The sequence below is a fragment of the Physeter macrocephalus genome, chromosome 5 (assembly GCF_002837175.3).
Source record: "Physeter macrocephalus isolate SW-GA chromosome 5, ASM283717v5, whole genome shotgun sequence".
NCBI lineage: Eukaryota > Metazoa > Chordata > Mammalia > Artiodactyla > Physeteridae > Physeter > Physeter macrocephalus.
The window spans coordinates 60,486,977-60,513,484 of record NC_041218.1 but is presented as its reverse complement, the minus strand read 5'-3'; the positions used below and the strand labels follow the sequence as shown (position 1 = coordinate 60,513,484).

General features: G+C 37.4%; 2 protein-coding genes across 2 annotated transcripts in view; one reads left to right on the top strand and one right to left on the bottom strand.

The window, feature by feature from the left end:
• Positions 1–20,060, bottom strand: part of DYNC1I1 (dynein cytoplasmic 1 intermediate chain 1) — a 495,519-nt gene extending 475,459 nt beyond the window's left edge. Inside the window, exon 1 of the mRNA XM_055085000.1 lies at positions 19,988–20,060. The gene's annotated coding sequence lies outside the window, so the exon portion shown is untranslated. The remainder of the gene's footprint in view (positions 1–19,987) is intronic.
• On the top strand, positions 9,698–20,312 carry PDK4 (pyruvate dehydrogenase kinase 4). The gene is made up of 11 exons (XM_007115684.4): positions 9,698–10,041; positions 11,036–11,177; positions 12,371–12,442; positions 13,198–13,382; positions 13,552–13,638; positions 14,092–14,169; positions 16,311–16,387; positions 18,184–18,282; positions 18,483–18,593; positions 18,780–18,893; positions 20,075–20,312. The coding sequence occupies exons 1-11, from the start codon at positions 9,927–9,929 to the stop codon at positions 20,216–20,218; spliced, it is 1,224 nt and encodes a 407-aa protein (XP_007115746.1). The 5' UTR covers positions 9,698–9,926; the 3' UTR covers positions 20,219–20,312.
• The last annotated feature ends 6,196 nt before the right edge of the window (positions 20,313–26,508 follow it).

The following is a 26,508-nucleotide window of genomic DNA, read 5'->3' as shown; positions in this document are numbered from 1 at the left end:
AAGCCTATTTTAACAGATCTCTGCCAAATTCTTCTGCCTGTTCTTTTGCTACATATGTTTTTATTTCAAATTTTGAAATAACATTTATAATTAAGAAGTAACACGTTTCATTGTTTAACATTTGGGAAAGCACAAAAAAAGCAAACATAAATACTGATAATTTTACCACCCCAAAATAACCATTATGGACCTTCTGGGCTATTTTCTTTATACATATGTTTATGTATATGTTTGTGCATATAATATTCAAAATATTAACCATCTACGTTTTCCACCTACATTTCTTATTATCCCATGACCCCCTCCCTCATTTGGATAGCTCAACCATGACTCACAGAAGAAGCCAAAAATACTTAATACAAGTTTGGGAGATCCAAGAAATTGAGATATATGTTTTCTTTTTTCCTAAAAACCTATGTGTGGTTTCTATGATCCATCTACTAACTCCTTCTTAAGGTTCATTTGAGCTGTTGTCAAGTTTCCTTCAACTTTTATTTTCTTCAGTACTCCCCAAACCAGAGAATCTCTTCCAGTTTGAGAGGTAATAGTGGGAAACATGATGTGATTTATTGCATATTCACTAAGCTCTAGATCCCTTCAAGGCCTGGGCCTTTGAAATTCATTTTCTGCACCAAGACCCTAGGAACATAGCAGGAGTAAAAATGGCTGCATGGAATATTAGGCAGCCAGGCAAGAATCAGCCTTCTAGAGTTTCCTGTAGCCCCAGATGGTACAGTCACAACAGAGGGGCACTGAGGTACATGGGGTATGAGACTAGGGTCCAGTATGTTTCAGGAACAGCAGGATAAAATGTTGCCCATGTAGCCAAGAGCAGAGACAGGCCAGAGAGAGAGAGAGAGAGAGAGAGAGAGAGAGAGAGAAACAGACCCAAACAGGTCTTTTAGATGGGAATGAGGGATGATATTGTAGCAGTTTACATGAACCAACAATCTAGAACCAGATATAATGAGAAACATCTCACTGGAAGCTAGCATGGTTAGATGACACCAGGCACTAGATCTCCACCTGCCCTGAGACCTCAGCCTATATGAGCTCCTGAGAACATAGATGCAGCCCTGGGGGAAAGAATGGTAAAATCTCCCATTAACCAAACAGACTTATTGATACTATGTATAAAATAGACAACTGATGGGAACACACTGTACAGCACAGGGAACTCTACCTAATGCACTGTGGTAACCTAAATGGGAGGGAAGTCCAAAAGGGAGGGGATATCTGTATGCATATGGCTGATTCATTTTGTTGTGCAGCTGAGGCTAACATAACATTGTAAAGCAACCATACTCCAATAAAAATTAAAAACAAAACAAAAAACCCAAACAGCCTTGTAATTGACATTAAGCTGACTTACAGAAAAGAAAATTTCAACACTTGCACATTGGCATTTGTGGACTGAAATTTGTACCCACTCGATATATGTAAAATGGCTTAACTAGGGTTGGTTCACCTAGTGAGAGAGAGAGAGAGAGAGAGAGAAGAGTTTTCCCAAGTGCATAATTATGGTGTTGGACTATGGAGTACATACTGGATAAGAGGAGGAGAGATGACGTAAGAGGAAGGAAGGAAGGCAAAACTTGAGTCTCACTGAGTTTGAGGTAATGTACATGAGAAGATGGCTGAGTCAAATACTCTAGGAGTATAGGAAGTGGTATACAGGGAGTTTTTGATATTTTACATGTGGTAGTATTACTTGTGAGGATAAGTTCTAGGGTGTATTCATGGGAATGGGTAGCTGAGGTGGGATATAGATAGATACTGATAAGGCGAAGAGACTGATGAATTCAGGGGTAAAAGGATAAAAGGATCATTCACAGAAGTGTTGAAATCAACAAGAATGATAACAGGAATCATACTGGCAAGGAAGTAGCCATTTACTCCATAAAAGGCAGTGATAAAAAAATAGTAGGTGGTATTATCGGATGCCTTGTCTTCAAAGGTCCTGTGATTTTAAAGGAGAGTAGAGGAGTAATGTTCTGAATGCACAGAGGTAACAAACAAGGTATGGAAAGAGGAGGACACTCATCTCACCTTCAGGTCAATATACTTTGAGTTAAGGAAAAAAGCCACCTACACTTAAGAGGTTGCATAAGACATGATGTCCTCAGGTTGTGGCAAGAATATAAAAATATTTAGAGAAGAAATTGGTGACATAGGAAGTTTGTAGACAAATGCTGAGTTCTAGAAGGCAAAATGTAAGTATTTGGAAGAAGGGCAAAGAGCGTGACAGACTAGGTCAGACGGGGAGGTACAAAAAAAACAATCTGGAGGAGAAACTAGGCAAAGATGGATGAACTGAGAGGAAGAAATGTCAGGTGGTACCTGAGTTAAATCACGACTTGAGGCATGGCAGAACTGGTGCAGGTAGGCTCTGAGGTCCGACAGTACAACACAGAGTCCAGGGAGTCATTTAGCCTAACCATGTGGAACCAGATGGCCATGGTTCACTCCTGCACTGAGATGTGTTATGACAGCCTCAGGGGGGTAGGATATAACCTGGAACACAAGACTTAGGGAAGGCCTGGGGGCTTACTATCTCCTACAGTGCTATAGTGTGGTAGACAGGGGGGAAAATCTCACAGATGAAATAAAGATGCCTTTTCCTCAGTTAAGAGATAGTAAGACAGAAGCAGCAGAAGAACAAGAAAGGGATAAAGGTGAGAATGAATCAAGTAATGATGCAGGGCATCGAGGGTGGATAGGGAAGAAATGGAAAACAGAAGATGAATGACATACTGTTAGCAAAAGGGAAGGTGAAACCTGAAGATTTCATTTCATTTCATTCATGAAGATGAATGCCATGACAGGATTAGAGAGAGCAAGGGAATAAGCCAAATGGAAAAAGAGGAGACAGTGGGTTGGGATCAGGGGCATTCATGTTTTCAGAGGCAAGGTAGTCCTGACCAAAAATCAGATATGTGAAGTGGGCACGGGAATAAGTAACAGAAATAGAGTAGGTGTCAAGGTCACTGGGATTAAAGAATTCAAGGAACTATGAGGACAGAGAGTTATTAGATAATTCATCCACATGACTTTTGAAGTTGCCTAGGATCATACAGCTTTCCAGAGCCCCAGTTCTACCTTTCAGTTCAGTTGTAGTAGACCAATATACTCAGGGCTGGCACATCACCACCCACTGCACAGCATTTATTTCTATAAATGCTCTCTCCACCTTACCCTCCCAGTTTGTTGCACTCAGGCAAAACACAGTCACACAGGACCACTGGAATTGGCAGTAGCATAGTTAGAAATAGCAGTGGTCTAGTTCCTAGCTGCTTCAATCCACTTTTGCTTCATCCCCAAATCCTGTAGGAGAAGAAAAATGTAAGGGCTAACAAGTGACAGGGAACAATCTTTCCCAGAGTGGTGTTATTTTATACACTGTTCATTTGGCCAAGAACTATCACTTTAGTGTATAAAGCACAAAGCCATGCATCGTGGAGAACATAATATGGAGTATAAAGGAAGAAGGGAGAGTTTCTCCTTCCACACCCCCCCAATACCATGACTGTTTGGTGTTATTCCTTCCCAGACCCTTTACATGCACATAAGAAGCCATATTCAAATATTCCGTTTTTATTATTTTTTCTTTCTTTCTTAAATAAAAATTGGACCATACTATATACGTATTAGTCTGAGACATGCTTTTTACAATTAGCAAAATATAGAGGACAATTTTCCAATATATAGACAATGTCAGTATAGGTCCTCTGGGACAAGAGTGCAAGAGGTTTTGGGTTTTTTTGTCTGTTTGTTTGTTTTTGTAGAAACAAAAACATACACTCACCAAATCTGTGACTATATAACGTGTACCTGGGACCATATTAATCTGCTCTAGAAAAAGTACCACATCCAGCACAGCAGTTTCCATCAGGGATGCTACTCCATTGGTTTATAGTAGTCCATAACCATTCTCAAAGAACCATCCAGTTTCCACAGATGAATTCAGTGGAGATATGATGGAACCACCACCCTTAAGATACTTATAAGAATGGAAGTAATCTCTGTCACTCCCACCAGGATACCATGTTGTTTCGTATTTGTTTCAGAAGCTTGTACTTGGCTTTCCCCCACTTTGATAGTTCTAACCCCAAAGGCCAAGGACTTACTGTGGAATTATTCCAGATGCCAATTGCCAAGTATGTAAATCCCAGTTATACACTCAAGGACCAGAGAAATTATTCTATCCCTAGTACTCTTCTAATGGGAAATGTTTGCTCCAGCACCCCCAGCTGGGCTGGCTGATTGGTAGCCTGTGAAAGGCTAAGGGGGAGGAAGCAGTACTGGGTAGGGAAAGTTTTTAGATTGTGGTACATATAGGACACTTGTGAAAGAAAAGGGGGCATGGGAAGCAGAACTGAGCAGGGACAGACTCAGACCACGATGCAAGTCTGACAAAACCTCGGCCAACCCTGAGAGGTCCTCAGAGCAAAGGATTCCCATTAGCAAGGTCCCACGTTGAGGAGAAATGGCCAGCCCTAGGTGCTTATCCATCACAGGGGCTTACAGGGGAAGAGTGTAGCATTGATTCCTATACTATGTGGATCCCAAAGGTGCTGCAGCTGAATGCTGTCAGCTAAGTGCACACCTTGCAACTAATAGCAAGTATTTTAGTTCATGGTGTTATTTATTTATCCATTCCCCCATGAGTAGACAAGTTGATTTGTTTTCAAATTTTTGTTCTTACAGGTAAACTGCAATGAACAATCTTGTACATTAATCTTTATGCTCTCTGTTAGTAAAACTGTAGGATAAGTTTCTAGAAGTGGAATGGCTGAAACAGAGGTTACTCTCCTTAAAATTTTTATAGATTCTGCCAATTGCCTTCCAAAAAATATTGCCAATTTTACACTTCCACAAATAGCACAGGAGAGCGTTCATTTCCCCAGGACTTGCCAACATCAGATGTTATTAGCATTTTTTGTTATTTGCCAGCCTGATGGTAGAACAATGATGTCTCATTATCTTATTACTTTTTATTTTCCTACTCATTCATTAGTCTCAGAATGTTTCCACATGTCTGTTTTTTTCTTTAGTTAATTTTTTATTTCCTTTGCTCACCTTCTCTTATTTTTTTGTAAATGCAAACATTAAACACAACTGAGAAATTTCTGGGGGGAAATGAACTCTAAGCCTATATTTGGAGCTGAGGCAAAATTCTTCTTGTTTTCCCGTGTAAAGTCAAGATGTGTTAGCTTCAGGATTCACTTGCCTTTTTTCTGATAACGTTGGAGCTACAGATGAAAAAAAAAAAAAGCAGCAGCAGAAGAAGAAGAACGCTTTTGCTTCGGTGTTGCTTAGTGAAAGGAGGGATTTTGACCTTGATAAGTGTAGGGAGGCCAAGAATGAAACCAAGGACTGCTCCAGAAGGAAATATTGTGCACAGAAAAAAGTGAGACATGGCTGTAGGCTAATAGTAGAGGGGAGCCTTGTGTAAAGAAAGTGGGGAGAGGCTCTTACTCACCTACCTTCGCTTCTCTGCAGTGGCTTAATAGCCTTTGAGTTCTCATCTTCCCTTCACCAGTAATTACAGCCACGGCTGTTTCCCCAGTGGTTTCTCATTAACTCAAAGTGTTCCCAAATTCATCATTTGTGTTCCCCCCTCCTCAGTCAACCTATCCTTTCCTCCTGACCCTTCTGACTTCTTGCTTCTATTGTTGAAATCACCCCCTCCCAGTAGCACAGGCTTAGAACATCAGAGGACGGTTTTTTCATTCTTCCTTCTCAGATTTGACAGAGCCTAGAGATTTTACCAACAAAATGGCCCTTTTCATTTCCTTTCTCCATTGCCCCAATGTCTTTCCTCTTTACCTGTGAACTTCTATTTTACCTTTATAACTCAGATGTGTCACCTCTTCTAGGAAAGTCTTTGCTGACTGCTTGCTCTTCTCCCAACTCCAACACATACTTTATATGCATCAGGCTATTTTCTCTTTAGATTCAGTAAGTCCCCTACATTTGAACCTTCAAGTTGCAAACTTTCAAAGATGCAAATGTGCGCTCACATGTCCAATCACATCAGGCTGAGTGAAACTGCAGCTCGCCCTCTGTCTCCTATTGCTGACGATCCTTCAGCTCTACCATCTCCCATGTCCTCTCCCTCCTCCAGCCAGTAACTCTTCTTGCCTGTTCACTCGATGGCAGCCCCTGTGTGCCAGCTGTTGTACTGTACTACTGTACTTTTCAAGGTACTGTACCGTAAGATTGAAACTGTTTTTTGTGTTTGTTATTTGTGTAAAAAGTATTATAAACCTATTACAGTACAGTACTATATAGACGATTGTGTTAGTTGGGTACCTAGGTAACTTTTTTGGACTTACCAACAAATTGGACTTACGAACGTGCTCTTAGAACGGTACTCGTTCATATGTAGGGGACTTACTGTATTTACATGTCTTTCTCTAATCCTTGAAGAAAGGAACTATACCATTTTCATTTTTATGTCCCCAGCACCTACCATAGTGCCTGGTACATAATAGGTGGTCAGTGAAGTTTAGTTGCATTGAATTGTTTAGCTGCTAACAAATCTGTGCAGGGAGCTCATTGCTTGTTGCTTAAAAGACTTCAACAGTTCCATGTTGCCTACTCCAGGAATAACAAAGTCCTCATACCAGCATTTAAGGCTTTCATGATATAACTCAATCTTGCATTTCCTCCCCGCTTTGGTAAACTAGTCATTATTTCTCTACTGTATCCCTAGCTTGTACATCTGTGCTTTTTCTCTGGCTTAGACATCCTTCCACATTGTCTACCAGTAATTTGCCAAAAACTTCCTCATCCTTCTAAGGTTGTCTCAAAAGCCAACCCTCAGAGAAAGCATTCCCTGACCTCCAACATAGCTCTTCCTCCAAACACACCTGAGCACTGTTAGCATCACCACCAACTTGACACATTGATCAAATCTCTTTTATGAACTGTTTTCTAGTGCACTGATTGTAATTTTTTTGCTCTGGGGAGTAAATAAAAGTCCCATAAATTAAAAAAATATTGACCATTGTTTTCTATCACCCACTATTAGTCTGCGATACTTGAGAGAAAATGGTTTTGCACCCACCAATGCATCCAGTCTAACTCCTGATACCTAGTATCCTCTAAAAGCACCAGTTATAAGAAACATCAGAGACCAAATACTGATTTAGGCCTTGCTTTCCTCAATCTCTTCACCAATATGCTTTCACCAATATTCCCTTCTCATGCCCCAATGGAAGGCTGCTCCATCTCTTATAACTGTTACTTTCTCAGAGAGACCTTCCTTGCCCACAAATCTAAGGTAGTTACAGCCAATTATATTCTTCGTATGAATTTTCTTCATAACCCTCATTGTCCATTTGCTTTTGTAATACCTGTTTCCCCCACAAGTCTAAAATCTCCATGAGGGAACAGATCATGTCTATTTTGTTCTGTGTTGAAATAGCCATTTCTTAAAAACTCATTTGTCTGTTATATACTTTGAAAATATTTTCTCCAGGTATGCTGTTCATTTTTTTAACTTTAAATATTCTGTAGTCAAATCTGTTCATCTTTCCATCATGGCTTCTGAAGTTCCTGTTATGTATATTTTTAATTGCTTCCTTGGAATATGCTCCCAGAGGTGGAAAAGTTGAATGGGCTTCTCCTTAGGGTCTTGATGCATTTTGTTCCATTGGACATGCCCAGTCCTTTGGCAAAAGTGTGACTTACACTCTTTTTTTGCGTTACGCGGGCCTCTCACTGTTGTGGCCTCTCTCTTTGCAGAGCACAGGCTCCGGACGCCCAGGCTCAGCAGCCATGGCTCACGGGCCCAGCCACTCCGCGGCATGTGGGAATCTTCCCAGACCAGGGCACGAACCCGTGTCCCCTGCATCGGCAGGCGGACTCTCAACCACTGCGCCACCAGGGAAGCCCGTGACTTGCACTCTTGAAGCTCTACCCTTTACTCAAATGAATGTGCAGATTTGTCCATACCATTGCTCCTAAGTAATTCCCTTTCCTTTACTTTTATAGCAACTGGATCACCTCCAAGTTCTGAGGTCAGCCTGAGAACAGAAATGCAACTCTCTTTCCAGGTCACATTCTAATCACGGTAATACATAGCACCTTAGCCAACTGGGCACACAACTTGACCTGTCTATCCCAGCCCACTTATCATAACTGTTGCCAGTCAAAACAACAGTTCCTGTCATAGACAAATGACAGAGAAGAATGTAATGTACTGTGAGAATAACCTGGTAAATGTTGTTGGATGGGATGACATGCACACAAAAGTCTGGTGACCTCGGTTCACGTTTAGCCCTTAGCCATCTCTATGAACATCATATGACTTCACCTGATCTTTAATCACTCCACCACACGTATGGGAGCACTGCGGGGGAAGTCAGGTCAAGTGATCAATGGGGCTTTCCTAAATTAAACCTGCTTATAATGCATCATTTCCATTGCCTTTCCTCTGCAGATTAAAGAGTAGAATTCTTTGTAATATATATTTTTGCCTATTCCAGATCCCACACACAGGGTAAGAAAAGCAAATGAATGCTTTTCTTTTACTTCTGTTCTTAGGATATATTAAAGAAAAAGGAAGGGATTTTTTTACCTTAAATTGCTTCATCAGAGAGAGTTTTATTTAGCCTTTTGACTTCTTGAACATTTTTGTTGTTGTTGTTGTTTCATGGAGCTATGTACATTATGTAAAAAAGGACTCAGAATACAAAGATATAAATCATAGTGGTATCAAAACCTATCTCCAAGTGGAGATGCAATTTGGAACTTTCCCCATGTTTCCACAACTGTCTAAGCTTGAGTAGCAACAAAGCAGAGTAGGAATCAGAAAGATGCATCAGACATGGTCCCAAACCTGATCTCTTTCAGGGGAGAGGTTCAGAAAGGGACAAAACAAGAACATAAATAGCTACAATATAATGTCATAAGTGACAAAAGCCATATTTGTAAGAAGGAGCAGGGACAGGAGGACAGAGTGAGCAAATTCTCTGGAGAAAAAAAAGTCAAACTGACAAATCAGTCCCTTTTAAATCTTCTTTTTAATTAAAAGAGTTAAGCCTAATGGAGGGAATGTATTACCGGAAGGAAACAAATTGATGGGTTTTTATCGCCACAAGAAAAAGGAAACGTACTCTGGGCTGCTCCTCAAGTCCCAGCAAAAGGAACTTCCAGTTCCCGACTTGAGCTATTCACCGATGGAGAAAACGCTGTAAGAACTTTAGGCTGTTTATTCTTTTCGAGGTCCAACGGCAGAGAAGCCCATACTTCTGGACGCAGCTGATTAGCTACTGTAAAAGCCCCGCTTCGAGCAAGGACCAATGACATCTCCGAGCCCAGATTCTTGGAAATAGCTTCTGGCTTGGAATGCGTGACATTGAGACAGCCTCTCACTTGTAAACAAGGTCGAGTCTGGGCTGGCCCCAGCCCACGCTATCCGGGGTCCTGTCCCAAGTGGCTGATCTTGAGCCACGTACCTCCTGACGGCCGCTTTGGCTTCCTGCTGTCCCCTTACCCCTCACAGCTTCGGGTGCCAGGCCTCCGCGTCCTGGAGGCGGGGCCCAAAGTTCTTTATCTGAGCTGACGGGCGCGGCTCCAAGCGCAGGAAGCTCTCCAAGTTCCAGTGGTTCCTCCCGGTTGGAGCTTCGCGGGCGGGGGATGCGGGGGTGGGGGTGTGTGCAGGGAAACAAATAAAACCTCGGGAGGCGGCGGGTGGTGACTGGACACGAACTTGAGTCTCAAGCTACCTACTGCTCCATCGACTCACTACCCGATTCTTCCACCGCGAAGCACTCCCGAACCTCAGCCCAGGCCGGGGTGCACGAGCCCGCCAGCCACCTGCTCGCCCCGCCCCTTCTAAGGTCCCAGGTCCTGCTCCCCGCAGCCGTCACCCCACACACCAGCCCCAGCTCGTGCCAGGAACGGTGGGCATCAAGATGAAGGCGGCACGCTTCGTGATGCGCAGCGCCGGCTCCCTGATACCCCGCGAGGTCGAGCATTTCTCGCGCTACAGCCCGTCCCCCCTGTCCATGAAGCAGCTGCTGGACTTCGGTGAGCGGGGACGTAGGGCCCGGGCGGGCACTGGGGAGCTGCATTAACTTTCAGACCCGGTGTAGGGAGGGCTGGACTCATTACTTAAAACACCTGGGGTCCGCTTTCCTGCTGAACCCTGGAACCTCGAAGCCAGCACACCTTGCCTTTCTTAGATCTGCCTTCTTTCTGACAGTTTGTGCCTGCAGGTCAAGGCCACTTGCAGCCCCGCTGATGCTGAATGGTTTGAGCTCATCTTTCCTATTCTTTATGTCCAAAGTTTTCAGTCAAAATACTTTTTGTTTTCAGTCACCATTTAACAATGAACTGGAAACTTCATCCCCTCCTTCACTACATAGTACTTCTTGGAGAAGATTTCTAATATTATAAAGTAGCTTCGAATTAACCGAGATTTTATCCTTTAGCCACCCTCCACCCCTCCACAGGGTTCATCTCTCTGTATTCCTAACAAATGTCTTTGTCTCGTTAGCTTTATCGTTATCTATATATTTGCATTACTGCTGAAAATATTTACAAACTTTCTGCAGAAATCTTATAAAAAAAATTTCAAGGATTTAAATGTGGTATTATTTATCACTAGTCTGGAAACATCAGGACTCCCACCCCACCCCTTTTCCCCTCACTACAGTTTCATATCCAGAACTCTGTGAAGGATGTTGTCTCCCTGACACTGTGATTTGACTAAATCCTGCATTCTTTTATGAATACAAAGAGCCTTGGGATATTATGACTTCTTGGAAGTGAATCCTCATCAAAAAGAGAAAACAATAATTCTCATATTTGGTCACTTTTTAAAAAAGAAAGAAAGAAAAAGACAAAAGACAATAAAGAAGATGCTTATTCCTGAATTATCTACAAGCAGTTACCCAACTGAGAGTGAAATATAATTTTGTAATATATATATGTGTGTTCTATATTGGATAGTTAATGCTACTCAAATATATAATTTAGATATACTTTTTTCCAAAAACTAAATAAATGCTGTTTATTACAGGTTCAGAAAATGCATGTGAAAGAACCTCTTTTGTGTTTTTGAGACAAGAGTTGCCTGTGAGGCTAGCCAATATCCTGAAGGAAATTTATATCCTCCCTGATGGATTAGTAAATACCTCTTCAGTGCAATTAGTTAAAAGCTGGTAAGTAGTGAACCATTCTGAAACAATCTCTAGTTTTAAGATAGTTATCTGAGTATGAATTCTTACAATATATTAACATCATAATTGGAAAACAGGTGGTCTGAAGCTTAAATACTTTGAAAGATGTATTTTCTATTAATTTAGGGTAAGTTATCATAAGGGCAGTTATAAAGCTATAAACAGACATTTTTACCCTGAAAAAGTAGATACTTTCACAATATAATTTTTATTTTAGAAGACAATATGAAAAATAATTGACAGTTACAATATTAGTTTGTATTTAAAATAATAAAAGACAGTTTGATATTGCAAAAAGAATCCTGTCCTAGAAATAGATACAAATGACTACTATTTAGAGAGGGCCTAATCTTTGTTACTTACAAACCAATTAACAAAGCAGGCCGGGGATCAAATCATGCCTTCCTCTTTTCCTACTTGTGGAATCCTTGCCTAGTGTCTTATCTCTAGGCCTCAATTCCCCCATCTATTATTGAGGAGAATAAAGTATATGTCTCAAAGGGATATCTGAGTGTAATTAAATGAGGTAATCCATTTTAAAAGCACTTAGAACAGTACCAGGCACACAGCCAGTGCAGTGTCAGTAATTATCTCCTTTTGCAAATAAGGATACGGACTTAGAGAGGGTTGGTAAACCAAAGGAGCAGATTTTCAGAGAACAGAGCCAGGTTATGCACTGAGGCAGATATGCACCAGACCTTCACCCTAACCCACTGACTGTACAACTTTTTGTTTGTCGATTTAAGAAATATATGTATTATGCACCCATTAAACAATTGCAATCTGAAACATATTCAATCCATAGTATTTGCTGCTGCTTTCAAGACTTCTATTCACCTATGAATGAATACAGGAGGAAAAAAATATGAAGCCTTTCTGTAAAAGTCGTTGCTAAATGCTTTTGCTATAAAAATAAAGATATTTGACAAACAAAACAGAGAACTGAGTAGTGATCTAGGATAGTTAAACATAAATTTTAAGTTAGCAAGTTGAGGGTTAAATTTGTAGCTTTCTTTTTTCTAAGACATATGTTTTCCAAATGTCTTGGAGGAAAGTTTTAATTTTAAACATAATACGTTCGCTCTTCAAAGCATTTGGAAAAAAGCAATCTGTTTTCAGCCACTTGTAAGTGACTATTCAATTTTAAAACTTAAAGCACACCTGTCGCTTTACAGGTATATCCAGAGCCTGATGGAGTTAGTGGAATTCCACGAGAAAAGCCCAAAGGACCAGAAAACATTATCAGAGTAAGTTTTATGCATTAGAATAAGTATCTAAAACTTTGACTATTTCTAAACATCAGATTTTTTTAAGACCTCACTTAAAGGATAATTTATAATAGTATCCTGAATAATAACTAACTACCCTCTTACAAATGACAAGTTTTGGCTTGTTGGTTTTTTAAAAGCAATAGAGAATTATGGCATTGGAAATGATGCTGAGGATGAAAAGTGTAGAGGACTTTTTAAAAAAAAGGAAATCTATTTTTACTCTAAATTTAGTATGATGATTAGATTTGTAGAAGGATTTACTGTTACATAATATCAATGCACGTTGGTGTCATTGTAGAGTACACATTTTCTTTCAGAGTAATTGACAGTTTCTAGCTATAAGGATGAGAAATAAGAATCTTTTCTAAATCTTACAAGAAATTTGAAGTTTTTTTTCACAATGGCATTCTAGAGCCATCTTTAATATTACTTATTTTTAAATTTTTTTTAAAAGAGAAAGCTTAGTGAACAACTGGAATGAACATACCAGTCACAGAGCTGATATTTTACATGTAAGCTAAAAGCAAAATCTGTTTATGAAGCTATCTCCTCTACTGTAGTCAAAGAATCTGTAGTGAGAGTCTTAATAAAGCTTCATCAAAACATTGTATGATTTGATTTGTTTGGATGGGTACTTGAGAAAGGCTTTACCTTCTTTGAAGTCATCTAAGAAATATAAATTAATGAAACTTATTTGAACTTCTACTAACCATAAATGTGTTTTGGCTTAGTTTTGTAGATACTCTCATCAAAGTTCGAAATAGACACCATAATGTAGTTCCTACAATGGCACAAGGAATCCTAGAGTATAAAGATGCCTGTACAGTTGACCCAGCCACCAATCAAAATCTTCAGTATTTCTTGGATCGATTTTACATGAACCGTATTTCTACCCGGATGCTGATGAACCAGCACAGTAAGTTAGTTCATCGTGGTCATGATATAATAGAGATGGGTGTAGAATATAAGCCATACTCTAAGTAGATATTTCACTACTTGGTGGATCACATTCTTTCTCAGAGGTAGTTCTAATCATTATTATCCTGATTTTTATAACAATATTCTTTGTTTTTATTTTTCAACAGTCCTTATATTTAGTGACTTACAGACAGGAAACCCAAGCCACATTGGAAGCATTGATCCAAACTGTGATGTGGCAGCAGTGGTCCAAGGTAATTCTAGGTTTCTACATTTCCCTTATTGAAAATGTACATTATCTGATTGACACATCTACTGTTGAGGTGACTCTGAATGAATTACTATTCAGAGTGCTCCATTTATGTTTTTATAAATACTTTAATGAAGGTCCTTTGTTTTTGAGTCAAGTATTTAAATATTCACTTATAATATTATAAAAAATCCAAACATCAATAGCTAATGTGCCATATTCTCATATATTATATTTGATATCTGAAGTGCACATATTCCTACAGCAACAGCTATAACTTAAACACTGTTCATTTTTTTCTTCAATAAAATATTAAAAATTTATTTTTCCATACACATAAACCTGTACTCTAATGAATATTTTGGATTAAGGGTAGTGTATACACTGAAGATCACTTGAAAATTTTACTTGGCATAAATTCACTTAATCATTATGGAAAAAAACTCTTCCATTCCAGATGCCTTTGAGTGTTCCAAGATGCTTTGTAATCAGTATTATTTAACATCTCCAGAATTAAAGCTCACACAAGTGAATGGTAAGCTATAAATTAAATATATTTTTATCTATGGAAAATTCAGTGTCCTCCCAGTATGTTTACTTCTTGTAAATAGAAAGCAATGTCTGTGTTCCTTTTTTGCCTTCTGAACTTACCTAGAATTTGTACACATCTTTTTTTGAAGCCAAGGTTCTCTATCTCAACTGGAAAGTTCCAATTGAGTATATTCAGTTGCTAATGAAAATTCATAAAGAAGAATGGTTTGAACAGATAATTTAGGATTTAGAGTAGCAGCTAAGTTCCAGTATCTTTAATCAAAGAAAGACTACTTACTACAGAATACAGGAATAAGGAGGTCAGATTAGGAGGAACCACTTGGTAGTGGAGATATGCTCCTAAAGAAGTTACTTATCAGATCTGAAAACAAAAACACTTTAAATTGCACTATAAGAAAGAAGCCAGTCATAGAAGGATAAATACTTGTGATTGCACTTATATGAGGTATCAAAAATAGTCAAGCTCATAGAAGCGGAGAATAGAATGGTGGTTGCCAGAGGCTGAAGGAAGAAGCAGGGAGATGGGGAGTTGCTATTCAGTGGGTATAAAATTTCAGTTATGCAAGATGAATAAGTTCTAGAGATCTGCTAGCAGTACAACACCATTCCTACAGTTAACAATACTATATTGTACACTTAAATATTTAAGAAGGTAGATGCCATGTTAAATGTTCTTACCAATTTTTTTTAAAAAATTTTCACTATAAGTATATATCACTGTTTTGGAAGCAGAGCATACTTCAATAGCTTCAACTCTAGGGTACCTAAAAGGATAAGGTCTTCCCACACTGAAGTAATTACAGGATGAATACAAGGCACTATTTTTATCTTATCCCATAGTTGCTTCTCAAAGCAAGACAGTACACTTAAATTGGAATAACCTCCTTTCAACTCAAAGTAAACATCTTTTTCAAGTAATAGTTATACAGGAACAATGTTTGTTGGTGGTGAGAATTAAAATCAAGTTGCTTAAATTAAGAGTAGCTTAACTCATGGATTGGGGATAGGGAAATGTAATGGATTGCTAAACTAAAAGTAGGAGTACAAATAAAGATTGAAAAATATTTTTAAGCATTAACAGCATTGTTGCATAATACTTGTAGATAAACTGCTTGAACTGTTTGATGAAATAAAGAGGGAACTGTGCCAGACCTTGTTTTCTGATTCAAACTTTGCCAAGGCCTGGAACACCAAAGAATAATACTTTTATTTTTCTTTTCAGAGTATTGTGAGGTTTTTGTTTCTGTTTTCTTTAGCCTCTTGGTGAAATTTAAGCGTATTTAGCCTATGGGATTTTATGTTTAGTTGATAAAAATCAAGAATAATCAGATGGGGCTTCCCTGGTGGCACAGTGGTTAAGAATCCACCTGCCAATGCAGGGGACATGGGTTTGAGCCCTGGTCCAGGAAGATCCCACATGCCGTGGAGCGACTAAGCCCGTGTGCCACAACTGCTGAGCCTGCGCTCTAGAGCCCATGAACCACAACTACTGAAGCCCACATGCCTAGAGCCTGTGCTCCACAACAAGAGAAGCCACCGCAATGAGAAGCCCGTGCACCACAACGAAGAGTAGCCCCCGCTCTCCACAACTAGAGAAAAGCCTGCACGCAGCAACAAAGACCCAATGCAGCCAAAAAATTAAATAAATTAATTAAAAAAAAGAATAATCAGATGTGTTATTTTCCCATGCATTAAAATTATGAAAACTATAGCTAGCTACTAGCATCAATTTTGATGTTATACTGTAGACTTACATTTTTCTTCTTTTTTAAGATGCATATAATTTTAACTCTGCAGTTGTCCAGTACAAAAGTTTTGAAAGTAGAAATAACTAATCCATGTCATCTAATTTAGAGCACCCTTGTTTTACATTTATCTGACTTTATGCATTTGTAGAGAAATGCAAAAATTAATCATAGAGCACAAGGGAGCAACTGTAATAGCATTTTGAACATAAGCCAGTTGTGTTTACTGTTTAAAGGGAAGCTTCTAAGGTAGGATTTTAGAGTGAGGAGGATGGGGAGTATTCCAATTCTATTTAAATCTAAAATATTAAATAGATATGAAAGTTTATTTTAATGAAATATTTGTTTAGCAATTCTAAATCAGCTTAATTTTTTCTAGGAAAATTTCCAGGCCAACCAATTCATATTGTGTATGTTTCATCTCACCTTCATCATATGCTCTTCGAACTATTCAAGGTAAGATAACTTCACAATAATTGCAATTTTGTATTTTTTAAATGTTAACTGGTTACATTTTTATTTCCTTTATCATTCCCTACTAAACAGGAGCCTCACTATCTTCTCCCAAGCACGCTTCTGTGTCCTAACAAAAAGAAGCTACAGTTAATGTTTGAAAGGGTACATGCAGTTCCTTGTAGCATCAACATGTATTTGAGAATGCACAATATGATTCACTATATCTCAATGCTCCCTGTTCCCGTTATTTTTTCAGGTGTCCAACAAAGCACTAGTCATTCATGCATTCATTAAGGAAGGTCGTGGGGTGAATGCTTCAGTGACTGAGGCCTTGTTATCTCCATCTCCATAGGCCGGTCCAACTCTAAATCCAGAGGTTCAGGTCCAGAATTACTGGAGGTGGCAGGGTCCCAACCTATGACTAGAATATACTCATAGGACAGTCAGTTCCTTCAGTGATCTACTTTAGTGCATATGAATCACCTTGGGGTTTTGTTAAAATTCAGATTCTGATTCAGTAGGTCTGGGATTGGGCCTGAGATGACTAACTTCTAATAAGCTAACAGGTGATGCTGCTGATCCATGGTCCACACTCTCCATAGCAAAACGGTAGGGCAGGGCTTCTTAAACATTAGTGTGCATTAGAATCACCTAGAGAGCTTTTAAAACACAGATTCTTAAGCCTGTCCCCAGAGATTTTGATACTCTTGACCTGAGAATCTGCATTTCTAACAAGCTCTTAGAGGATGTGGATGTTACTGGTCTGAGACAGCCAGGTACTAAGAATCAAATCCTGTCCCAGGTTCTAAGCCCAAACTGAAACTCTATAATTGCACCAAAAGACAGAAAAACACTTGAAGCTTTGTGATGGTTCCTAAGAGTCCCCTGGACTGGAGAGGAGGAAGTCTCCAAAAAAAGTGAAATCCTCTTCTAATTCTGATGTAACTCTTCCCGGAACCTACTGTTTCCTAACTTATTCTAATGTTAATGCAATGAGGTATTGATTGTACTACAAACATCCGATCTTTTTTATTTCTCTTCAGCTAATGCTTAGAGCTTAACATTATTATATAGAAACCAGAAAGCAGATAACCTATCAGAAGAAGGGTAGAGAGGAAAATGGGTAAAATAAACCAAAACTTTATCTGTATGAGATTCATCTACTTATCTGAAAACTTGTTTGAGCGTCTTCTCTGTTAAAGAACAAAAGATGCTTTTCTGTTGATTTGATTCACTTTTAAATTGAATGGTCCAACTCATACAGTTATTTTGCCATCATTGGTAAAAGTTAAGATGATAATCAAATGCAAATTGAAATTTAATTTAGAATTATTTACTATCCTTTTAAATAGTAACAACCTTTTCCCAGCAAATTTTATAAAAGCCAATAAATTGGTTCAATGATTCACTGTTTATTTGTTATATAATAGACTTTGCTGCTTAGATGTAAAACGTAATGGAAAGTCAGAAAAGAGAAAGCCAGGAAATGGACTATAAAAACCAATTTCTACATTTAAATTAAGCTTACAAATAAGAACTTGACAGCTAGCAGAATTGTTTTTCCATTAGACATTACTCCCAGTAGCTATATTACATGGTAAATGAATATTTTTCATTATACCTCCTGCATGACACAATCATAAATGGCTATTTACAGAGCTATTTTACTACTAACTTAAAAAAATAAAAACTTTGAATTACCCTCTGTGCTGCTTTTATTTTAAATATAAAAAAAAAGTTATTTATTGTCCCTCATCCTCCTTCCATTGAATTCCTTACGGTTTTGTTTTCTTTAGAATGCAATGAGGGCCACAGTTGAACACCAGGAAAATTGCCCTTCCCTGACACCAATTGAGGTGATTGTTGTCTTGGGAAAAGAAGATCTTACAATTAAGGTAACCATTCTCTGTTTTTCTTTTGAGTCTTTCTTAAGAGAATTTTTATAAGAGTCAATAATAATAAAGCTCTCTGCTTTGAACAATAGATCAAAGTCATGTACACCAGGTGACTTTTAAATGAAGGAAAGACATTTTTATATAAACAAATGCGTATTGTTTTTAATGTGTCGCTCTGATGACTGGTTTGTTTGTTTAAGATTTCAGATAGAGGAGGTGGTGTTCCCCTGAGGATCATTGACCGGCTCTTTAGTTACACGTACTCCACTGCACCAACGCCTGTGATGGATAATTCCCGGAATGCTCCTTTGGTAAGACCAATTATATGGCTAAGTTCATCCCAGCCGCCTACTTCTAAATGTAGAGCAAGGATTACATGGAAGTATTTAGGCAAGTTAACCAATTTAGTTAAACTGGGCATGGGGGTTATGAGGAAGCATATTGTATTCCTATGATCATGTTCACCACTTTGTCAATAACTGATTTTTCCCTCCTAGGCTGGTTTTGGTTATGGCTTGCCGATTTCTCGTCTCTATGCCAAGTACTTTCAAGGAGATCTAAATCTCTACTCTTTGCCAGGATATGGAACAGATGCTGTCATCTACTTAAAGGTATCCTTTAAATCCAATTAAAAAAACCATATTTCTGAAAAGACTGCTTCTTTTACAGCCCTGAGTTCTACGGTCCACAGTGAATACCCAAACTGAGTTAGTGCAAATAATGACCACAAGTCATTATATTTTCTATTTGGTATATGTAGATATTATTTAATATTTAATGTGGTAACGTATCAAAAAGGAAGTGGGCCAGGCTACTTGCCTCAGTGAAGCAAAATTGTTTCCCAAGAAGTGCATTAGTTTCTGAGTGAGGAGATGCTCATTTGAATTTTTTAAGGCAAATCCTATTGGCATCTGTAAGAATAGCTGTACTTTTGTTTACTTAGACTTGTGGTAAATACATATATGCTAATAATATTTCAGCCTAGAAAACAACTGATATCAAGATACTCAAGACCTTAAGCTGACCTTGTTAGAAATCCAGGGAGAGGAAAGCTGACTGCTCAGAAGCTGTCAGTGGGGTGCCCGGCATTTCCTGTTTAAACTTTAAAATTTGGTCATGTTTTTTCCATTTCTGATAAAGCCTCAATTTATTTGTGAAGGTCACTGTCCTGATGCTGTTAATCATTTGCCAACTATTTCAAATGAAAATATATTCAGTTATTAACAACTAAAACATTAAGCTTCTAGGCTCCCATTTTGTGCAAGGGAAAATGGGACCATTTGCTGCATGGTCTTAGAACACCTGAAATAGTTATTAATTTCTTAAATAGTAAAAATGTCTTCAAAGTATTGGAAAAGGTTAACATATTATAGATTTATATTATCAGATTTTAATAGATCAATAGTGTCAGGTTAGGACTCTCACTTTATCACACATACAAAGGTTTTGCCTGGAAAACCTATTTGCCTATTGCTATTCAACTCTATGGCATCAGCAATATCCAAACAAAGGACATGTGTAACTATTGAACACAAATACTATTACCTAATTTATAACTGTATATATATTATTTCAGCCCCTATGGGGTGCAGATAATATTTATTTTTCAGTTTTCTCTTATACAGTGCCTAGCATACCATAGACTCTGGTGTGCTCTTATTACTAAATCAATTAAAAGAATGTATTTGAATGTTTGAATACTTACCTCTGAATTTATTTTGAATAATCACTTCAGGTACAAATTATGCGATGAATAATTTCTTTGGTTTGATTTTTTTCCTCTCCCTTCGAGGCTTTATCTTCTGAGTCTGTAGAAACACTCCCAGTCTTTAACAAATCAGCCTTCAAACATTATCAGACGAGCAGCGAGGCTGGTGACTGGTGTATCCCAAGCAAGGAACCAAAGAACCTGGCAAAGGAAAAAGTGGCTGTGTGAGGAGAGACCCTCAGGATGCTTTAAGGGATCAAAGTGGGTCTATGCCAGTGCTGCTTCCTGAATGTTTGCATGTGAACTCTTGTTTTCTGAAAAACAAATAACAGCAACAAAAACTCCTTGGTCAGAACACTGATGTGAAGAGGAAGAAAGCTCCTTTCTGTCACCCAGGCGAGCACAGTGCGGGACTACAGGAGTTCGTGGCTGGCCAGCTCTTTATTCTCTTAACTTAGAATAACGTATGAGTTTATATCAAATCCTGAAGAAGAAATAAGCCTCAGTTTTCCATCTCTTTATCAGCAAGAATGGGAACGAGAGTGAAGATGTAGGCTAGCAGTTTCAACGACTGATATTTTAGGCCACTGGTTGATGTTATAAGATATTGGTATTTATGGATTATCAAGTGTCAATGTACCAGTACTTTCCTGTCATTCAAAGAACTAGGGCTTATTTTATACTATATGATTAGAAATGTATGTAAACATACATTTCATATATATCTATGCACTCTAGAGATGAAAAGCCAGTGACTGAAATAACATTTACTTTGAATGAGGAGGAATGAGACAACATAGTTTATTCAAAGTTGCAGCCAAGGCATGGGCCTATGTACAAACTCAGAAGAGGGCTTCCCTGGTGGCGCAGTGGTTGCGCGTCCGCCTGCCGATGCAGGGGAACCGGGTTCGCGCCCCGGTCTGGGAAGATCCCACATGCCGCGAGGCCACAACAGACGGAGGCCCGCATACCACAAAAAAAAAAAAAAAAAAAAAAACACTCAGAAGAAAGCCCCTTCTGATAAATACAGTGCCTTTATTATGCTGGTTTTCCTGTTCACACCTCAAATAAGAAGTGAACACTTATTGCCAGGTGCCTTGTCTTGGTTGAATTTTAAAATATGCACTGAATTCAGGATGTGGCGGTTGGAGGGAGAGAAGATTTACCAAAGTGATAGCAAAATCTCACCTTGCTTTGTTTATAAATGAAACAGAAGTAGATTGGAAAAAACAGTGTTAGGGAAAGAAATCATGCATTCAGAACCTAACTTAGTAGGAAGGGCTGTTCTCTACACTGCAGTGGTGGTAATCCAAAGGCATCTATTTTCTAGGCTCAAAGAGATGTATTTTTTATATATTTAATTATATTCTCTACACTTCACCATTAGCATGTCTGATAAAAATTTGTAATTAACAAATAGCTCAAGAACATTAAATTTAAATACTTCTTAGAGTATTTTTAAACAAGTAGCCTGCAAGTAAGAGGTTTTCATGCTATCGATGCTGATGCTTTCATTTGTGAATCACTGTGAATGAGAGCTCATGCATGAAAGCTGTAATGCATATGCAACTTTGGAGGAGTTCAAGTATAATATGCAGGTTGACGGGGCAGTCTAGCACATTCCTCTTAGAGAAGAAATGAAAAAAAAAAAGGGAAGTAGGAAGGAAGGAAAGGAGGGAAGAAAGATGGGAAGGAAGGAGAGAGGGAAGCAGAAGGCAAGCATCTTGCTATATTCCCCACAAATTATTTCAAGAAATGACCCATATTATCATGGATAAATTATTTGCAAGAGAATGAATTGGTGTCTTTCAAAACAGTATGGCTTCTTTAAATGGTTCTCTCACTCTTGCAAGATAATAGGCTTTTATGAGATAATAAACTCTTCTGTGTCAAACTGTTTTAAACCAGGATATCGAAAAAAACTAGCATTTCCTATTTTGTAAAATAATCAGCACTGTCTATATGTTGAATTTAACATGTGTTTAATTTTCTCATGGCCTAGTGTTGTGGTGCTTCTGGTAGTGGCCATAAAAGCCTCAAACTATTTGTTGTGGATTTCAGATTTTATAATCAGTCAGAAGCCCTGGAAGTGACTTTTCTTGATGGTGAGACTCTGGCTCATGCATTTATTGATTACACAGAACTATTTGCAATAGGTTATTTGACTTTTCAAAAATTTAAACATTTTTGCATGTAAATTCTTGTATTTACCAAAGATTTAAAGCAGTTGATTAATAGTTAACTCAAACACTGTGAACTATCTTTAAAACACAAGAGAAAAAGAAATGTTGGTATCTCAATAACATCAGCTGTGTAAATGGAGTTCTATAAAATAGAAATAGTCCACATTGGTATTTGTGAAATCTATGGAAGAGCTTTAGGATTCTTGTGGATGGAAACTGAATGTTCAGGCCCACTTAAATTATTAATGTATAAATTGTGTTTTTGTGTCTAGGTTATGTACAGAGAAATGTGACAATTTTTATAATAAATATTTTTTATTATAATGGTAGATGTAATCTTTTAAAGTTCTTTTCTCAAATTAATGGAAAGTACTAAGAAGAATTTGAGGTAAAGTTTTTCCTCACTTTACACCAAGTCTAATTTAGCTACATATGGGGTATAGCCTTTAAAAAAAAAAAAAACCTTAAAATCTTAATTTTTAAACAAAAGATACTTTATAGCATTCCAGAAATTTCTGGTTCTCCTTTGCTTTCTTGGTTATACTCCAATAACACATAGTACAATGTGTGTTTATCTACATGAATAAATTCAATAATTGTTTTTCCAATGCATGCACTCTCTACATTTTTTTTTTGTAAATTTACTTAAGAGTCTCACTTAGTGACTCTATTTACATAGCAAACACAGTGGAGTATCAAAATAATTACCTAGATAATTTAGGTTCCCAAACAATTTCTAGATTAAATATCTGAATAATAATAGGGTAGAAATAGCATAGGAAATACTAAATTAAGTGGTGACATGTTTTATCTTTGCTATCTTCACACTGTCTTTCTTTACTAATTTAATCCTACTTTATTGTTAGACAACATTCTCTGCCTACCTCCATAATGCCCTTATTGCAAAGTTTTGCAAAAAAACAAATAAAAAAGGAATGGAGGGAGGAAGGAAGAAAGGAAGGGAAGGAGGGAGGGAGGGAAGAAAGAAAAGCAATTAGAATAAAATAAAATTAGTGGAATAAGTTTGTCATAACTAAATTCTAAAATCTTGTCAGAATAATCATATGTAAATAAAAAATGCCATCAACTATGGCATTAGACCCTAAAGAACCTATACTGAAGCCCTTCAGCAATGACATGCTTCTTCACTTGACTACCTTCATTTCTTCTTCTGTCAAGGAAGTACTGCACTGTGTCTAAAGGAAGCCCAAGAGCACACACTCGTACATACCTACACACACGGGATTAGCTGTACAGTTCCCTTGAATTAAGCAACTTGGGAGGTAGGGGGTTAGGCATGTGCCCCGGGCTCAGAACCTTCATCCCCATTTCCACAAAAACTGCAAGACTTCAAGTCCCACAATTCTCCATTTATGGACATGTACATCTTTTCGACTCAATATGTGTACCCCCAAAGGATACTAATTTTCAAGTTCAACAAAGTGGGTTGAATTTTCATTAAAACTGTCTTTACACCATTTCTCCCAAATTTCAAATTTGGCTCAAAATGGTAAGAGCGTTTGATCTTAACTACAATAACACGTGCAAAGAGAGATTATTGTGAGCTAGTATTTTAAGCATTGGCCTTATAATTTCTTTATTCTCCTACTATGCTTTCAGGTACCGTACTTACACTTAGATGTGTAACAACACTGCAAATGTGTATGAAATCTCCAGGTCACTTTGGTCTGTCTTGATGAAAGTATTGAGTAATTTTCATAATTTCACAGGAGCTTATGAAAGAGGTCCCCAACCCTCCACCATGAACACTTAGAGCTGTAGGCTTCTATCTCCATTAACATTCTATCCATACATCTTTTAGGGGATTTTTTCACTTTTTACCTTGTATCACAGTTACTTAGGCACTCAATAAACATTTCCTGGATGGATACATGAATAAACTCATAAATAAACCTCTGCCTTTAGAACAGCATCCCTGCATTTAAAAGCAGATTGGAACTCTGTGTTAAACAAACATACATCAAATTTTATAAGATTTTATGCTTTAAGTGGTATTCAAAAAGTTTTACAACATTGCAGAAACTCCGGAATATTTTTCCAAGCCAGAAAAATTGCAACTGATCTTGTTTAAAGTAGCTCTACACTGGTGGCCTTTGGCCATTAAAAATTATCACATATTTCAAAAGAAATTAAATAATGGATAAAAGTTATAACTAATGAAATTTCTTGAGCAAATGGGTTGGTATTTCAGATTTTATTAGTATTCTTCCTTCTTGTTCACCTTGGACTCAGATGAAAAAAATATCACCATTCATATTTCATGGCCTCTTAAATGGAAATAAGCAACTGTCTTTTAATGAGATTTTTCAGTTCCTACTGAAGTGCAAATAAACATAAAAAGCTACTCAAAATCAACAGAAATGTCAGTAGCCTTGAAAACATGTTGAATCTATTAAATGATGTGAAAATAATGTGAACTGTCTTAGTGATAAATCCAGCAATGAAATAATAAAGTTTATCAGCAGATTATAAGACATCATTCTCATGTTTACTGCTATTATTCAATGTAATGAAAATAACACAGAACTGGTTGTCAAATAATGCAGTATAGCTAGGAATTATTTATGAGCATATTATTTTCCATAAATGTAAAAGGATGCTTTAACATATAAGACAAATAGCCTATTAAATGGCAAAGTCTTGAGTTTATTTTATCAATTCCATTAAAACTATACCCTTTAATGTGTTTCTAGCCCCCAAAATACACTTCGGTATTTGGTAGAATTGCCCTTAACTCAGTCTTTTTCTTTTAAATTCACTTTTAAGAATAACAAGATATGTTTGAAATTATAGCTTTGTGACCTGAAAATGAAACAAAAATTTGAAAACAAAAATGAAAAACTTATACCATATTCTTAGGCAATTCTCTTTACTTATTTGAGTCCCAGTTTTCTCTTCTACCTATGTGAAATAACTAAATGAATTCTCGTGCTTAAGGAAGATATTTTAAATTCTAAATTCTTTGAATCTATTCTCATAACAATCAAAAACATTATTTAATTTTACATTTATATGAAATGATGGATGTTTATTAAACTTATTGTGATAATTATTTCATGATGTATATAGGTCAAATCATTATGTTGTACACCTTAAACTTATGCAGTACTGTATGTCAATTATATCTCAATAAAACTGTAAGGGAAAAAATGAACTCTCACATAACTGAATGAGTGAATGAATGAATGAATGAATAAATAAAGTTTTAAAATACATTAACAGTGATGAACTTTATTTTTTAAATTTTAATTTTATATCGGAGTATAGTTGATTTGCAATGTTGTGTTAGTTTCAGGTGTACAGCAAAATGATTCAGTTATACACATACATATATCTATTCTTTTTCAGGTTCTTTTCCCATATAGGTTATTACAGAGTATTAAGTAGAGTTCCCTGTGCTATACAGTAGGTCCTTGTTGATTATCTATTTTATATATAGTAGTATGTAATGTTAATCCCAACCTCCTAATTTATCCCTACCCCCTTCCCCTTTGGTAACAATAAGTTTGTTTCCTAAGTCTGTGAGTCTGTTTCTGTTTTGTAAATAAGTTCATTTGTATAATTTTTTAAATTCCACATATAAGTGATACCATATGATATTTGTCTTTGATTTACTTCACTTAGTATGATAATCTCTAGGTCCATCTATGAATAATGAATGAATAAAGTTTTTGAATCTATGTTTTCTAATAATTCTTTACTGAATACCCTGCCTCCAATTTCTCTTCAGTCCAAACTAGGCTTTGCATAATATCACTGTCAAGCTCAGAATCTTCTGCTGTCTTCCCAGTGCCTAAGAATCTGACATTTATAGTTTTCTACAATCCAATCTACACAATCAACCTTACAACCTATACCTTCTGTTACTGAACTGTTTAGTATATTGTCTTCTAAATATGCAACAAACATTTTCCTTTGATCATTGTAAATACGCCTGCCTGAAATGCCCTTCTTCTCTTCTTTTTCCTAAAAGCTGCTCAACCTCCTAAACCCAACTCAAATTCCCCCCTCCATGGACTGAGCATCCCAGTCCAAAGTGCCTTCTCTCCCAACTTCTTCCTCTAAGCTCTCACGTGGTCAGGACCATTATAGTATTTAGCATGTAATTCCTAAGGTTGCTAGTTAAATGTTACAGAGAGGTATAAAATCCAGAAACCCAATTAGATTGTGTTTTCCCTGCAATCCAGGACCATGAATTACACATACCTATATGAAAACCATGATGTTAAGCCTGTCTCATGTATAGTAGACATCAAAAAAATTTCTTGATTAATATATTTTTGATGAGTTGGGAAAACAGAGAAAAGCAATGAA

What these genes read in the sequence shown, in the direction of transcription:
- PDK4 (XM_007115684.4), top strand. Translation starts at nt 9,927, where the DNA reads ATGAAGGCGGCACGCTTCGTGATGCGCAGCGCCGGCTCCCTGATACCC. An exon ending in GACCAGAAAACATTATCAGA is followed by an intron (nt 12,443 to 13,197) that starts GTAAGTTTTATG and finishes GTTTTGGCTTAG; the next exon opens with TTTTGTAGATACTCTCATCA. An exon ending in TGTGGCAGCAGTGGTCCAAG is followed by an intron (nt 13,639 to 14,091) that starts GTAATTCTAGGT and finishes CTTCCATTCCAG; the next exon opens with ATGCCTTTGAGTGTTCCAAG.